Genomic DNA, 16,994 nt, shown 5'->3' with positions numbered 1-16,994 from the left:
GTCCAATGATTCATACGCTATTAGTACCTAAACTAAAAAACCTAGCTTAGAATCACTAAATAAAAACAGAAGGCTGATCAATCACACTTGCTATACATGCAATAAAATCTGTAACTCAAGACTCAACGCTAGCCCGAGTAGGCCTGATTGAACACTACATATATGTGTATCCATGTTTTAACTTGCAATTAACCAAAGTTCCAGAACTTACCGACATTCAATGGAGCAGTAAAGCTCTTGTCTTGCTGCTTGACCACAAATTTCATGTTTTCATTTTATTCAAATTTCATTTTATGTATTTTTGGAGATCGCCTAAATTGCCGAATGCACATACAGTGCACATTGTAATGGAGTAGCCACTGTCTTTAAGCTATCAACAAACAGCATGAGTACTGTAACAGAATTATAGAAAGTAATACTGGTAATTGGTTTTGACTGCTAGTAAGAAACATCTCAGTCTACTGCATATCTACTGACACATGAGATATTGTTCTAAAGGGTGATGCTGACAGGAAAAAAGGCACAAGGTACAGCTGCAGTTGTTTTAAGTAAATTGGTAATGTTGTGCACGGTATAATATGATAAGCTGTATTCACTTTTAGCTAGGAATAATAGTTTTCATTACTTTTGACTAGGCCTGTCCTGGTTATTGATAACTGGAATCGGAGCTAACCTGTGAGCAGTCACATTGGAAGGTTTGCCACCACAATCAGCCTGTCACACAATAAGTGGAAAAAAAACCAAAGAAAAAGAGGGTAAGTGTTTAGGATATTAACACAAATATCTCATAATAAAATAATAAATGCAAGCCAAACAGAGGGTTTATATACAGGCTAGTGACGCAGTGGTGGTTGTTGTTTCATCAATTTACAAAAAAGGCTCAACTATACAACTTACTCACCATGGCTGGTAGCGGGATGAGTATAAAATATACCACTCAAGTCCACAATACACCACTGTTAAATCGGCAAGATACTACTCCAATTCCACAATACACCACTCTCAAGTTAATAATATACTACTCTAAGCAGGTCTGCCAACCCAAGAGAGGGGCAATACTTGAGATTTGGTTTTGGGGCAATTGATGTATCAATGATAGTATACTTGTGAAAATTGGGGCAAAAATCTCACGCATTTTTAGTTTATTTTGGGTAATTGCGTAAGTCTCACGCCCAATGCATAGAAGTTGGCAGGTATGACTCCAAGTCAGCAATACACCCCTTTTAAGTCGACAATACAGAATCATACCTGCCAACTCTCACGCATTGGGCTTTAGACTCACGCCCATGCCTCACGCATCTCACGCCCGTGTCCCTTTTACCCAAGCAAACCTGTTTTTTGCCCCAATCGTCAAGTAGTCATCAAATACTTACTACTAATAAACAACTATGTATAAACCTATTTGTGGCATTCTTATCTATCAATAACCTCCACGACATGTGGTTTCCATAAGGAGTTATAGGTATTATCTTTCGCTGTGGTGTTTTTATACGCTATGAAAATTTACTCCACTTATCAAATCCTCGCGTTTTATTGCCCCCAAAATAGACTCTCACTCCTTTCCCCACTCCAGGGTTGACAGGTCTGTACAGAATACACCCCTGTACATACCTGCCAACTCTCACGCATTGGGCGTGAGACTCACTCAATCACCCCAAAGAAAAAATGAAAATGCGTGAGAAATGCGTGAGATTTTTGCCCCAATTTCCACAATTTTATATATACTATCATTGATACATCAATTGCCCCAAAACCAAATCTCACGCATTGCCCCCCTCTTAGGTTGGCAGGTCTGCCCCTGTAAGTTGATAATATACAACTCGTAGTCAACAATACACCACTCAGTCAACAAAACGTTACAATATGTCAACTATATGTCACTCAATTTTGACAATATACCACTCTTAATCTACAATGGTGAAGATGATGCACGATGTATTCTCAATAAATGAGCGTTATTTATTATCATAGATATATATACCTAATGAGCGTTATATATTATCCAGAGCTGCTCTCAAATCATGGTGATTTGAATATTTGAAGCAAATCATTTTGTACTGATTTGACACAAATGATGATTTGATTCGATTTGAAAAGTTTTGGAAGTAACTTGAATTGATTTGAAGTTTCGGGCTGATTTGAAGACTTGATTTGAAAAATAATTCAAATCACATCGCTATTGATAGCCTTGTCTTCTGTAACCGATCGAAACATTTTCACGACATTTGCGAAGTTAGCCCAAACTTTGGCAAGAAATGCACACCATCAGTACCGAGGCTAAGCAACCGCGTGTGTGTGTCCCTCTACAAAAAAAAGAAAAGGACCGCGTGTCGTGTGTGTAAAAGAAATCAACATGAGCAGCTCTGGTAAGTTGTGGAAAAGGCATGTTTGTAGTTGTGGTGCTGGCATTGAATACTTTGATGTCAATTATTTGATTGCTAGTGACTGGTTGTGACTATCCCACTCTAACCTCACAATCACTAGCCAAAATAAAAATTACTTGTGCTGTGCCTGCGGCATGAATGAATGAATATAGTATTATAATATATAATATTCTATACAATACTATTCTATGCTGCCGACACATTCAATATTCACAGTAATGACAATGTTCATGAATATAAATATGCATTATATTATAATTGGGTAGGATTTAATTAATAGAATAAATTAAAATTTTATTTGTTATATCAAATTTATTAGAATAATATTAAATAACATTTTGATTTAATTTATTATTTTAAATTATAAAAGAATAGCATAACAATAACATTCTATCCAAGTAAGTATAATAAATGTAATATTTATATATCATACATAGTTTTAACATTACCATTTATCTATACATTATTATTATATAATTAATTATATTATATGTATAATAATATAATTAATAATATTTTATACACAGTCACTTACTTACTAAGTGAAGTATAATACTTAAAACGGGATTTCGATTAAAAAGGACGATGTACAGAAAGAGGAAGTCACATGCACTCAGCAAATACAAACATGTGTTAATGAAGATATGTTCGCTGATTTTTGAATAGAGCACCTTTAGCTAGTACCAGTAACCTAGATTCAGTACATCAGGAGATTGAAAAGTATACGGCAAAAAGCAGATCTTCTTGTAACACTCTAAGCTATTGGCAAGGTGAGACAGTTACTGAGGCTTAGCAAGCTGGCGCTGAAGGTCCTTTCAGTACCAGCTTCATCAGCTCCCATAGAACGGGTTTTTAGTGAAATTGGCTTCATCATGAGGCCACACAGGAGCTCCTTGACATCTGAAAACTTGCGCAAGCTAGTTTTTCTAAAATGCAACAAGTGTATTTAAGTAAATGTGTCAATATAATGTAACAGTTGATTATAGGCTCAATGCTTAGTTTCATTTCCTTCAAGTTCAAGCCTCAGTAACTGTGTTTCACTTGCCAATATTTTCAGGTTTTATCTTATATTTGTATCTTATATTTTGTAACTTTAAACAAGTATCTAAAGTTGTTTTTTTTACATTTGTACATTCTTGCTTAAAAGCTTCAATAAAAGCAGTCACAGCCATGACCATAAACTGTACATAACCCTCCACTCATTCATTGATGTATCCAGCCAATGGTATGATGTGCTTTGCCATGATTTTTTAATATACCTCGTAGAACAAAGAAAAAACCTTATCTATTGATGATTTTAGCATACATAACACATAGTGGTACAGAGATACAGCTATACTATTCCTATCCATAGAACCCAAAACGGGCACGGGGGCAAACCCCTTACCCTTTCCCCCTGGTTCAGGTCCTATGGATAGGAGGAGTACAGGCTATGCCGCTACAGCTACACTGTAGATTGATCATACTATGCAATAACTGAGCAAACAATTTGAAAGAGTATTTCAAATCATTCTCAAATGATTCAGGATTTGAATTCGTTATTGAGCTGATTTGATTTGCTTTGCTTCGAATCTGCTGACAACGGTAGATGATTTGATTTGTAGTTTGCCGGATATGATTTGATTTGAGTCATAAAAAAGTCATTTGAAAGCAGCTCTGATATTATCATAGGTATATATATCTATGTTTATTATTTTCTCAACCGAATACTCGAAGCCTGGGGATGAGAATGGTAAATGTTCGCGGATTGTAGCGAGTTAGAGCGGAAATGAGACTTTTTTCATTGAAATGGGGTTTTGAGTTCAATGGTATATACGGTAGGATACAGCGCATGCCTAAGGCGCACGACTTTTCTGATAGGCACTAGCTATTTACCATACACTTCCAAGTAAAATGACGTACGAGCGTTTTCGTTCTCGGGTTTATTTATCTTGCATATTTATAATTTTCACGTACTTGAAAGTCTATTGCAGCAAAAACTCTGATTCTTATGCATGTGATGAAGAGCAATGCGATACACGATTTGAGATCACGCTTGGTATGATTCACGTTAGTGCTGCCTATCCAATTATGTCTAATTGTCGCGACACGCTCAAAACACGAAACTAATATGAGTGAATTTTTATTTGAAATATTTTAGAAGAAAAACCAAATACAACATAAATGTATTGATAATTGAGCTTATAATGGCCAGTAGCAACTAAAGCGTTATCACTGTCCAATACATCGCCTTGCATGAACAACTCCCAATTAATCGCAGATTGATTAGGAACATGTATAGCAATCTTTCGTTTTTTTAATGCAAAGTAAGACAACTATTGTAATTAACGTAAAGTGAAGCGCAATTAATTTACTTTTGAATCGAGAACATTGTCTAACCATAAGTGTCATAATTCAAGGAAGAACAGAAATGCTGAGCCTTAAATATTTTATATGTTTCAACTACTGAGAAAAGCCATCAACGTAACATATGCCTAAAAATCAGTAAAATAGAACTATACAATCTCACAACAAAAGACCTTTAAATGATCTTATTAGAGAGTGGAGACAGATTTATGGGGTATATACCATACTAAGACTGGCAGAATTATTGGTTTTTATAATTAAATATTTTTGTTCATCTTCTTTAAAATCAACTTGAAGCGTTTTAATTTTGACATTAACTTTTTGTAGGCAAATGAAAATTAAAAAGATCGTTCATTTTAAAGCTTCACCAAGTTATATAAATTGTGAGCATTTGACTCTGGTAAAAGGCCATAGAGCATGTTTGGCTGCTTGGTCGAACTAAGTATATATGCCTTTTGGTCAGTTATGCACCAACTGTTTTAGTTTGAACTGTATACTATAAGTATACGATGTCATAAGCCTTAATCTGATACTAAAATATTCTTGAGGTTTCAGCATTTTAGAATCTGTTGTGGTAACTTGGATCTGTCACCAATTATAGTACGTGTAGGCTATTTTAGTTAGTTGGACTTATTTTATAACACTCAATTCAGTTGTCGATCGATTTCACAATTCTTAGCATGTACTTCACTTGACTATTGCTCTGTCAATGATGGAAATAACTTGTTGAAGATATATAATGCCCATTAGTAAAAGTGGTACTCTCAGACAAGTATGACCAGTTGGGTGTGTAAAGTTACAAACTTTTAACGCTCAAATATCATATTCATGTTGCGCATATGCAAGTTAGATTTGAATTATAATTAGAGACTCATTAAGTTTGGTATATCAAGCCATGAAGGATCTCAATCCTTAAAGAATAGAGAAAGCATAATATTATTATGCTTTATTATTCATCTTGAGGTGTTGACTGATGTTCTAAAAAAAGAATCAAGGAGATTGACCAACCAGAAGCTGAGATATAGCCAGCCAAACACAGGTCTACCAAAAAACAAAAGTGTTTTGGTAATCATCAATATATGACGTATGAAATCGACTTGTGTGTCATTGGTCAATTAAGCCAACTAATGCGCTCTCCTATAACAATCACGGCGTTTTAATTGGTTTAATCCCTGGAAGTATAGAACAATCAAATTGGGCCTAACAATCATCGCTCCTAGAATTCCGAACCAGTCCCTCTGACGTGTAGATTAGTTTTAGCATAAAATAATTACACGCATCTATTATTTCGCAACATTTCGCTATCTTGCTAGTTCAGCTCAGTTTTGTTGTTCTCCTACTTAGCTTCCCTATTCAGACTCATCTTTAGCGTTGTTCAGATTTTTTAACTATAGCTAATAAATAGAATCAATTAAATCAATCTCGGTTATCATTTGGAATTTTCTACAAATTTTATTAGTTACATCATTTATTCTATACGCAGTTATATTATTATTTTGTATAATATGCATTATGAATATTATATAAATCATAAAAAATAATCATAGATAAGATAATATATCAATAGAAAAATCAAAGCAAAAGTTATCGTTTTCTTTTCTTATAGCAAGAGCAGCACGGTCAAGTTAGTCTTTTTAAGATTATGGCTGTAGTGAACTTCCAGTCTGTTAATAGTGACGATAATCATGAAAATCAACTGAATGCTGCAGTAGATACACAGTAGAAAAATGATGAAGGAACAAAAAGTCCCATTCCTATTTCGTATTCTAAAAAACTGCAATCGCTGATATCGCATATAGACTATACACGCGCCGTTCGTTGAACAGATGATCTTCGGAGCATATCCGTGGAGATCGAGTTAAAATTTGAAGCACAATAGTCAAAATCTGCTCTTCTGCTTTAAAAAATCATGACGAGGGGTTGTGGGCAAATGCCTTTACCACACAATGTTTGGATGATTTTCCTGAGATACCAGAGCTAGTATGTAAATTATTTACTATCGCGAGAAGCGTTTCACATCTCGTAGCCAAAACAATCATTATAAGTAACGGCGGTAAGGGTGCGCAACTCCGGCACATGACCATTAAGTCGATTTTATACGTCATAGTTTTCGGGATTTTCGAAGGGTTTTCCTCTGATTCTTTATTAGGTAGACCTGTGTTTGGCTGTCTATATCTCAGCTTCTAGGGGGTCAATCTCCTTGATTCTTTTTTCAGAACATCAGTCAACACCTCAAGATAACTAATAAATCATAATAATATTATGCTTTCTCTATTCTTTAATAGTAGAAGTACCTTTCACATAAAATAATCTCATTGATATCTTTATCTATAAATTACGATATGAAACTATCATCTGTAGGGCATTTCTTTTTGCTACAATTCAAACAAATCAAAATTGCGATTCCATTGCAAAAATGTAACATGGAAAAACTAGTCAGTAAGTGATTCAGCTTTTGAAACGAAGGAACAAAACTTTAGTTTGATCCTGCCATGGTCAGTGATAGTTTGACTCATCAATACAATAATAATTCACATGATAGTAGCGATTTCAACTTCAAAAACTTCGATTATATAGAGAAAAGCCATGATTATGGTAGCTCGAACGATGATAATGCTATATTCACTTGTGCTGTTGTTGTGAATTCTAGAAAAGCGCCTCATAATAGCAACTCCAATACAAGCAACACTCAGGATCCTAGCTCTAATACACCAGTTGCTACTACTGTGGGTTCAGAAAATGGAGCATATATAATCACACAGGCTTTCAATGGTTGGAAGCATGTTACTGATTAAGGTGGTGACAAGCCTTCATCGCTCTACATTTTTTGCTCCCTCAGGGCCCAACTTTACACCACCTGCTGGTACTTCACCGTGAGGACAGTTTTATTACTTCTTACTGAGCAAGGTGGAAGTAATTTGTGGAAGATTATAATAGCAGAATCTAACAAATAGTACGAGTATCAATGTGCAAAGGTTGAAGTTTTGCAACCACAGTCCAAACTGCAATTATGGGAAAGTGCTACAATAGAGCGATGAAGGACTGTGTCCAAACAAGGGTTTGTAAAAAGCTCCAAACAAAGTAACTTCTTGTTAGCTTATTACAGTTACATAGATAACACAGCTTATCTGAATGTTCCACTTTTAATAAGTCTTTCATAAAGGTATAAACACACTAGGCGATATTTAGAGCGATATCGCGCTGCGTAGCGCTAATCTGCGCTAGAATTCATTCAGCGCTCTCATACAGAGCGATAACGCTAGACTTTCTCTACACAACTTTATCGCCCGTAAGGTGCATTTTGATTGGTTGTTTTCATTCCCCCATGATGCTTCGATTTTCGCGTACCATATTTCTTCCTTTGTTAACGGCTGTCCGAGGTACGACTGTCTGAACACGCGTAAAATGAACATTGAACTTTTTATCGGGTTAATAAGAGAAAACCCTGTATTATATGATACAAAACACAAAAGCTACAAAGATTCACACATGAAAAATAATATTTGGGAGGCAATTGTGCTGAAAGTTGGTCATATTAAGAATGGTAAGTAATTATTTTTTATTATGTAAACGGCTCCATTGTACTTAACTATACTAAGTACATCGGCTACATGACATATGTGGGATGAATTTAATCAAATAGTTTAAAGTAGCTTTCTTAACGGGATGTAACTAATATTTATTTGTTTTAGTAACAAAAGCCAAGCAACAATGGAAGTCGCTGCGAGATCAGTTTAGAAAATGCATACTTGAAAAGAATAGAGCACAGCGGTCTGGCGCTGCTGCTTGCCCAGATCCGAAATGGAAATGGTTTCCATTTCTGAAATGGCTTAAAGACCATGTTGATCGACCAAGGTTAGTTAATGGACACACGTTTGCAGTTAGTATAGACTTGAATCATAGACTTATAATCTGATTGCCAATATAAATGAACTAGTTGGATATCTGAACCATTACCTAAAATGAGTGAAGGAAATTTTGATCTACAGCAGCTGTTGTCAGCCTCACATGCATGCTCAGTAATTGCAATAAATTATTATGTGCTTGCAAATAGATACACATGCATAAATTAACACCAAAAAAATTGATAAAATAAGCTTTGTCGTTTTAGCACTACGACCACCATCAGTAGATTAGAGGAAAAGGCTGCTGTGAGCATCGATGAGGAAGAATGCCCATCTACAAGCATCTCCTCACTTGCATCAGCCTTCCAAACATCCCAAGCTCCCTCTTTATCCAAGAGTAAGAAGAGGAAGTGTGCCGAAGTTGACTTCGGCCAGGAATTGCTTAAACGTTTTGATTCAATGAATCAAGAAGATAGACTTGACAGTTTTGGGGCAGAAGTGGCCAGAGACATTCGCTCCATTAAAGGAGAACTAGAACAGGAGCTAGTTATAAGAGAGATAAGGGACGTAATATTCAGGGCTAAGTTTACCAGAAGTGCACATGCTGCCCACACTGAGGAGTTGAACGGATAGCTTTATATTATGATTTCATTTTTAATACAAACTTAGTAAATATATATTGTTTGGTAATATAATAATAAATATATTTTGTTTGGTAATATAATAATAAATATATATTGCTTGATATTATAATAACAAATATAGTTTGCTTAATAATATAATATTTTGCTTAATAATATAGTAGTGTATTTGCTTTTAAAATTGTTGTGACATTAAAATTGTATACAATAGACAACAACAGAGCTCATTGCGTTCTGCGTACATGGACATCTTACCATTCCACGGCCCCAAGTCCAGTGAAGTATGATTTAAAATGATTTCTGATGTCGGCGGCATCTTGACTGTAGCTGCGGTTTGTTTGTCTGCGGCTATGAGCAGGTGTCTCGCGTCGCCAGATACCTTCCACGATTTCTCCTCCAGGTGCTATGGAGTCGGCAAACCCTGGTGGGCTGTATGGGTTTATATTCTGTTCTCTCATAACATTGTGGAGAACACAAGTTGCTAGGATAACTCTCTTCGCATTATCTGGTGACATGACTAGAGTATTGTCCCTCAAACATCACCATCTAAAAAATTTCAAGTGAAGCAAATTGTAAACAGCGCATAAGGAAAATGTCACATAGTACCTAATATAATAATATTTTTTGCACATGGTGTTTCAAGCAGTCAAGTAGATTGCAGATTTGTGTATTGAGAACACTAACCTAGAGGTCATTATGCCAAAAGCATTTTCAATGGTCCTCCGTGCCCTGCTTAGCCGATAGTTGTAAATCTTCTTGCCATGGCTGTCTACCACTCTCCCTGGGAATGGCTGCATTAACCATGGCTTAAGAGGGAACGCCTCATCTCCTACCATCACAAATAGTAATGGCTGAAAAGTTAATGAAATAAATACAAACTCATCAAATGACTCCTATTGTACATGTCACTCTGGGAAATTCAGGATGCCATCGAATGCCGATGAATATGAAGTGATATTTCAGCACTTTGTGGAAATATTTAAAGGCAAGAAATTTGTGATTTGACAAAAATTTTAATTATCTGGCAAGTTTGTTGGGGATGGTATATTGAGCTGGCCAGACTCCATTGCAGTGTTTAATGAAGACTGGCCGAAGGTTCCCCCATCAGAAAATCGTCTGGGAGTGCCAACATCAACATATGTAAATCCGTACTTGGCATCGCACATTGCCATAAGTACAACACTAAAATAATTAAAAAGATATTTGCCACATGACAAGTAATGTGCTAGTTTACAAGCAGATTGCCAAGACCCAACACTTGGTTTCAAGTGGCAACATGGTTATATTTTGTAACATATTTCACAGGTTGGCTCATCACTAATAAAAAAATTGCTACTCTAAAAAAGAAATGTGTGGTGAGAAGGTGAAGGGGAGGCGAAATAAGAAAAAACCATGCTAGAAATGCTTTACAAACATTTTGTTACCTAAAGGTCTTCTTGTAGTTAAAATACATTGAGCCACTGTTGCGTGGTGCCTGGATTTGACAATGCTTCCCGTCTACACTTCCCAAGAAATTGGGAAAACTCCATGTTTGCTCATATCTGTAATACAAATAGAATCAATTGTTGAGACATTATGTTACATGATGCATAAATTGATGTGAACAACTAAAGTATTTAAGATAAAAATCAGTGTTTTCTCATACATGATATTTTAGCAGGTACAAAATAGCACTTTACTAAACAACGTTTTTTATTTAACTGAGAAAAAATGAACAATTATTTATAATATCTTACCCTTTGGCGATGTCGAGCCAGGCATCCTCGGTAGATGGAGTTACTAGATAAGTATGACGCAAACGATCCCAAATAGCATCACAAGTGGTATAAATTATTTCTCTCGCTATGGACAGCCCTATTCTAAAAAACATGGCTATCAATTTGATGCTGTCCCCGGTGGCTAAGTAGAGTAGAGTGAGTGTGAGTCGCAGTTCTGCTGATATAGCTTTTCTCAACTGGGTGTCCGATTTAACAATGTCTTCTTTAATAAATTCTAATATGTGATTGAAGCATTGGGGTGTGACACGGACAGCTTCTCGGTAAAGGTGCTCGTGGGAGTTGTTGCGTTGGTAAACTTTGAAAACACCGTTATAACCACCTTGCAACGCTCTATTAAGATTAGGCATTTGAATCCAAAAATGTTTGTTCTTGTTTCTTTTGGTAATTCGCAATTTATGAATGTGAGATAGTCCTAGTAGAATCAAAAGTCGTTGACGACGTTGTTTTGTAAGCGCCATATTTACTTGTAATTATTAAGAACTCCGGAGTAACTGGTTATACAGAATTCTATTGGCTATTTGCGAGCACGCTCTATTTACTCATCGCTGGTGAATCGCTCAAGTGTGTTTATGCACACGCTAGCGATATCGCCGCCCTCCTCATGACGCTCGCGATAAAATCGCCTAGTGTGTTTACACCTTAAGTCACACACAAATGAACATGAGTCACTAGAAAGTTCCAGAATAGTGGGTGTGGTTAACAGCCACATAAATATGGGGGTAGACAACTCTTAATAATACAACATCCTCTTTCAAGCTCTAAGCAAAAATTTAATGATTGTACTTACAACAAAAAATAAAATATAATAAAACTGAATGAGAAATATGTAAGAACTGTTTGTTTGCCAGGGAATACAAACAAATTGAATACCATCAATAATTGGTTTTGCTATTGATGACCAGATGCCTCAAACTTTATTGGAGACTATTGATTCTCTGGGATCTGCGTAGAGGTGCATTTGGTTCTATACTGACAGCATCTGATCTGTTTCTGAGCAATCTACCAGCTTCTGTCTCAGCTATAACTTTCCTTGTAATATCATCAGATGCAGTGATCACCTTTTCATCTCTCTGTTTATCTCTAACCCACACATAATCTCCAGAGTGAACAGGTGGTAGAGGTATTACTTTACAGTTACTATCATGGTTCTGCTTCATCCTTGACTTAATATTGTTCATTTGATGCAATGAATCGGGCATGATTTGGTTGTTTGGGCAGCAGATCATCTGGATGAGTTACCACGGTGGTTCTGAATTTCTTCTTATCAACAGCTCTGCAGGGTAGTACAGGCCAAACTATGGTGAAGAACGGTAAGCCAACAGTGCCAGACATATGTCCTCTTTTTAAGGCCAGCATTTTCTTGATGGTTTGCACTCCTCTTTCCGCAGCTCCATTTCCTCTATGATATTCTGGACTGCTTGTAACATGACAAAATTCATACTGGGTGGTTAAGTCGTAGTCATTCGCGCACGATGAATGACTACAGACGTAGCCGCCTGTAGTCGTTCATCGTGTTGCTGTATCTTTCCCAAATACAAGCAAATCATCCATGTATATGACAACACCTTCACAATCTTCAAAGATTATGTTCATCTCAGCAGAGAACATTTTTGGGCTACTGCATAGGCCTTGTGGAAGTCGGAAATATCTATAAATTGGATAAACTTGTCAAGCTCTGAGGTCAGATACAATTCTTACTTTCTCATCATCAACCTTTGGAATCACCACCATTGGAGCACACCATGATGTACGTAGGTTCATTAGGCCCAACATTCTTGATGACTATCTGCTACCATCTTATCAAGCGCTCTATCTGCTTTGCTTCTCAATGGAAATGATTTCAGTCTGGGAACATATATAGTATAAGGCACTGCTTTCTCTTTCTATTTGATAGAATATTCTCTGCCAACTTTTTCAAGTCCTAAAAACAATTTACCATTGATATTGACACTCCAAATGTGGCATTGATCTTCATCAACCTTGATTAGCTTCAACTCTATCACAAGCTCTTCTACTAAGTAATGGCTTTTTTGGTTTGGAACGAGGTAGATATATTCCTCAGTGACCTCACTCTTGGCTGTAGTCTTACACTTTATTCTCCCAATACAGTTTAGTGGTGTGTATCCAGGTTCATATAACTTCTTGTCAGAAGGTAACACATCACCAGTTAACTGATTTAGTCCACATACACTCAAAACAGCTCTTGTATCCAGTTTAAATCTGACTAGCCGGCCTTTAACGGCGTTTGTGTGTACTCATAAATCTGCATACCAGGAGTCAGTCATAGACGAGTTAGTAGCATTTATAGTATTTATTTCACCCAGATAAACCTTTTCTGTAGCATCATGATCTTCTGTTTGATTTATATGAGTATCTTGTCTGCACATAACTGCCCAGTGATTAAACTTCTGGCAACGTTTACACTGCGTACCATATGCAGGACATCTCTGACCCTTATTGAGATTCTTACCACAATTCTCACATTTCTGCTTGGGAAATCCTTGTTTTGCTGACTTGACAGGTTTCTCGCTTCAAAAACTGAGATACTGCATTGGCATCTTTAGATTTTTCCTCAGCTTTTTGATGTTTCAGTTTCTTTGACCTTTTCGCAATTCTCAATGACTTGATTACATATTCGAGGGACAACATTTCATCTTTAGATTTTTCCTCAGCTTTTTGATGTTTCAGTTTCTTTGACCTTTTCGCAATTCTCAATGACTCGATTACATAGTCGAGGGACAACATTTCATCTGATTCTCTCATTAGCTTTTCTTTCTCTTCTGTGTCATCCAAGGCAAGAAGCAGTTTGTCTCAATTCAAGGAATCTCTCTGATCACCATATTGATAACCCTCAGCCAACTGTCTCAGTTTCATCAAAAATACATATACAGTGTCACCATCTTGACTGCTATTGTAAAACTTTAATTTACTCACTACAACACCTGACCTAGGATTGCAATATTCATGGAATCCTTTGATAACATCATCCAACTTCCTCCCAGCAGCTCCCTCCTCTAGCTCTTCAGTATTGCCATCTTCACTAAGTTGTGATTGGTGGAAATGGCAATACTCCAATCCATTTGCGAATACTGCCGAGAAGACTTTCCTTACATCTTCACCCTCTGCATGCCTGAATAAGACCAGTTACCTCTTCTCAGCTGCCTTGGTAGTTCCAGTCAAGTCAATTGCCAAGAGGTAATTCTTGAAATCCCTCTGCCAACGACGCCATTTACCAAACATATCCTCACACCTTAAATCCAGCTTCCGAGGAAGCAAAATTCGCTCCATAATGATTAATATGTCACTGTTATACTGAAAGTTCCAAATATAATCTTGCTATCTACACATTTACCACTACTACCATGTTAAATTATTACAGTTAGATAAATAACACAGCTTGTCTGAATGTTCCACTTTTAATAAATCTTTCATAAGTCACACACTAATGAACATGAGTCACTAGAAACTTCCAAAACAGTGGGTGTGGTTAACAGCCACATAAACATCTGTGTAGACAACTCTTAACCTTTTCGCAGATGAGTTTTTTGGGCTATTTGAGACCCCTCCGGCAAATTAATTTTTCACAAATCAATTTAAAAATTCCTTAATACACTCTTATTTATGATATTGTATACGTGTATTATGTTTTTATGATCCAAGTAAAAACAAATAAACATGTTGCAAGTCAACTCTTCATATAACTGTATATCTAGCTGTGGTACTTTTGGAAGCATTTGGCCTTGCAGAGGCCTACACCGCAGTCTTGACACCATGTGCTTATTCTTGTGTCTCTATAGCTTTGCCTTTGCCTATAATAGCCTTTGGAAGACGCCATGACAGTAAAAGAAAGTTCTTACATTGTGGGAAAACATTCAGAAAGCCGAAATAAAAGCAGAAACAAGCTACAAACCAAATTCCCAATGTTATTTAAAGGTGTTTTTATTTCGGATTTTTGTTCAATCAGTATTGCAAAAACGATTGTTTTTTTCTTCTCAAAACGGCTCATTTTTTGTTGTTAACAGAGACAAATTTATTGTAGTTTATTATTGGTAAAAAAATTAAACAAAAAAAGGCCATAAGTTAGCCAGAAATAAATTAATAAAAAAGTTCGTGTGACGACAATAGTCGCTCTGCCCATTAGCATCAGTATCGTAAGATAACAATAATGTCGCTATGCCTGCAAAAGGGTTAGTAACACAACACTTACTTTAATAGAAAGCATCACATCCAAAACCATTTAGTAAATATTAGCTCAAACCGTGTGTGTTCATAAAATACCAACTATGTTGAATTGTCACCAAAAATGACACGACTTTTAGATGTTTTTGGTGATTTTTACCCGGCGAGAGGGTTAATGATGCAGCACATTACCTATAGCCAATCATCAACATACATAGTTGAACCCTTCCAATATTTTCTTAAAATTTCTGAAACTGATATTTTCAGGCAAACAGTCTTTAAAAATTGATCAAATTTTGTTTTTATCTAATTACTGAGATAAACAAACAACAATATATATTTCAAGTTATTTTACCTAGCATTAAGACCAATGTAAAAACCCATGTAGTATGTACAACACTGAATAGAAAGAGGCTTTTATTGATCTTGGCAACGCATGAATGAAGTTCCACCTCTGCAATACATAGTCTCTGCAATACATAGTCTCTGCAATACATAGTCTCTGCAATACATAGTCTCTGCAATACATAGTCTCTGCAATACACAGTCTCTGCAATACGTAGTCTCTGCAATACGTAGTCTCTGCAATATGTAGTCTCTGCAATACGTAGTTTCTGCAATACGTAGTCTCTGCAATACGTAGTCTCTGCAATACATAGTCTCTGCAATACATAGTCTCTGCAATACATAGTCTCTGCAATACATAGTCTCTGAAATACATAGTCTCTGCAATACATAGTCTCTGCAATACATAGTCTGCAATACATAGTCTCTGCAATACATAGTCTCTGCAATACATAGTCTCTGCAATACATAGTCTCTGCAATACATAGTCTCTGCAATACATAGTTTCAATAGTAGTGTGAGTGATGAAAGCAGATGACATATTTGTTATTCATTTCGCTCTAAACTTAGTTTAAATTAACTTACAATATTTTTATTATATTTCATTTTAATTCAAATTTTATATTGCTTGCCTAAACATCTGTATGTTGGGATGATCATAAATCAAGATTTGACTTATAAGTTTTTATTAATGTCGTGGTTTAGGAATTATTTACTTTTGAACATCTCCTGTTGTATGTATTTTGCAGATGAGAAATGGAGAGAAATTCACAGTAAGATTAAAGCAGCGGTAGATGAGAGCAAGCATTGTCAATTGAATGAAGATGGCTGCTCAGTTTGCCACTTCAGGTAGGGTCAACATATTTATCTAGCAGAAGAGACTTCAGGTAGGGTCATTCCATCCATCTGTTAGAAGAGACTTCAGGTAGGTTCAGCACATCCATCTGGTAGAAGAGACTTCAGGTAGGGTCGGCACATCCATCTGGTAGAAGAGACTTCAGGTAGGGTCAGCACATTCACCTGGTAGAAGAGACTTCAGGTAGGGTCAGCACATTCACCTGGTAGAAGAGACTTCAGGTAGGGTCAGCAGATTTACCTGGTAGAAGAGACTTCAGGTAGGGTCGGCACATCCATCTGGTAGAAGAGACTTCAGGTAGGGTCAGCACATTCACCTGGTAGAAGAGACTTCAGGTAGGGTCAGCACATTCACCTGGTAGAAGAGACTTCAGGTAGGGTCAGCAGATTTACCTGGTAGAAGAGACAGCAGATTTACCTGGTAGAAGAGACAGCAGGTATTAGAGTCATTCGTGGGATGTGATTATTATTGAAGCTTTATCCAACTTATGTTCATTGAGCAATCGAGCTCAACTTCTACTCTTGTTTCGTTTGTCTAGACAGCAGTATTTTTTAACATTTATGTCTTTTGCAACAATATAATTATTTGTTCTTCTCATTATTCATAGCTTTTTCTAATCT

At 36.4% G+C, this 16,994-nt stretch overlaps 1 protein-coding gene and 1 pseudogene across 2 annotated transcripts in view; one reads left to right on the top strand and one right to left on the bottom strand.

Moving 5' to 3' along the window:
• Nucleotides 1-4,267: 4,267 nt before the first annotated feature.
• The window catches only part of LOC137393524 (protein O-glucosyltransferase 1-like), a 46,573-nt gene continuing 33,846 nt past the window's right edge, over nt 4,268-16,994 (top strand). For both annotated transcript variants that reach the window (XM_068080106.1, XM_068080107.1), the window contains exons 1-2: nt 4,268-4,422; nt 16,268-16,367. In XM_068080106.1, coding sequence (XP_067936207.1) covers nt 4,278-4,422; nt 16,268-16,367 — 245 coding nt within the window. In that variant the 5' untranslated portion in view covers nt 4,268-4,277. The remainder of the gene's footprint in view (nt 4,423-16,267; nt 16,368-16,994) is intronic.
• On the bottom strand, nt 13,250-14,282 carry LOC137392971 (uncharacterized; annotated as a pseudogene).

The sequence above is a fragment of the Watersipora subatra genome, chromosome 4 (assembly GCF_963576615.1).
Source record: "Watersipora subatra chromosome 4, tzWatSuba1.1, whole genome shotgun sequence".
Classification (NCBI taxonomy): domain Eukaryota; kingdom Metazoa; phylum Bryozoa; class Gymnolaemata; order Cheilostomatida; family Watersiporidae; genus Watersipora; species Watersipora subatra.
This window is presented reverse-complemented; position numbering and strand designations above follow the sequence as displayed.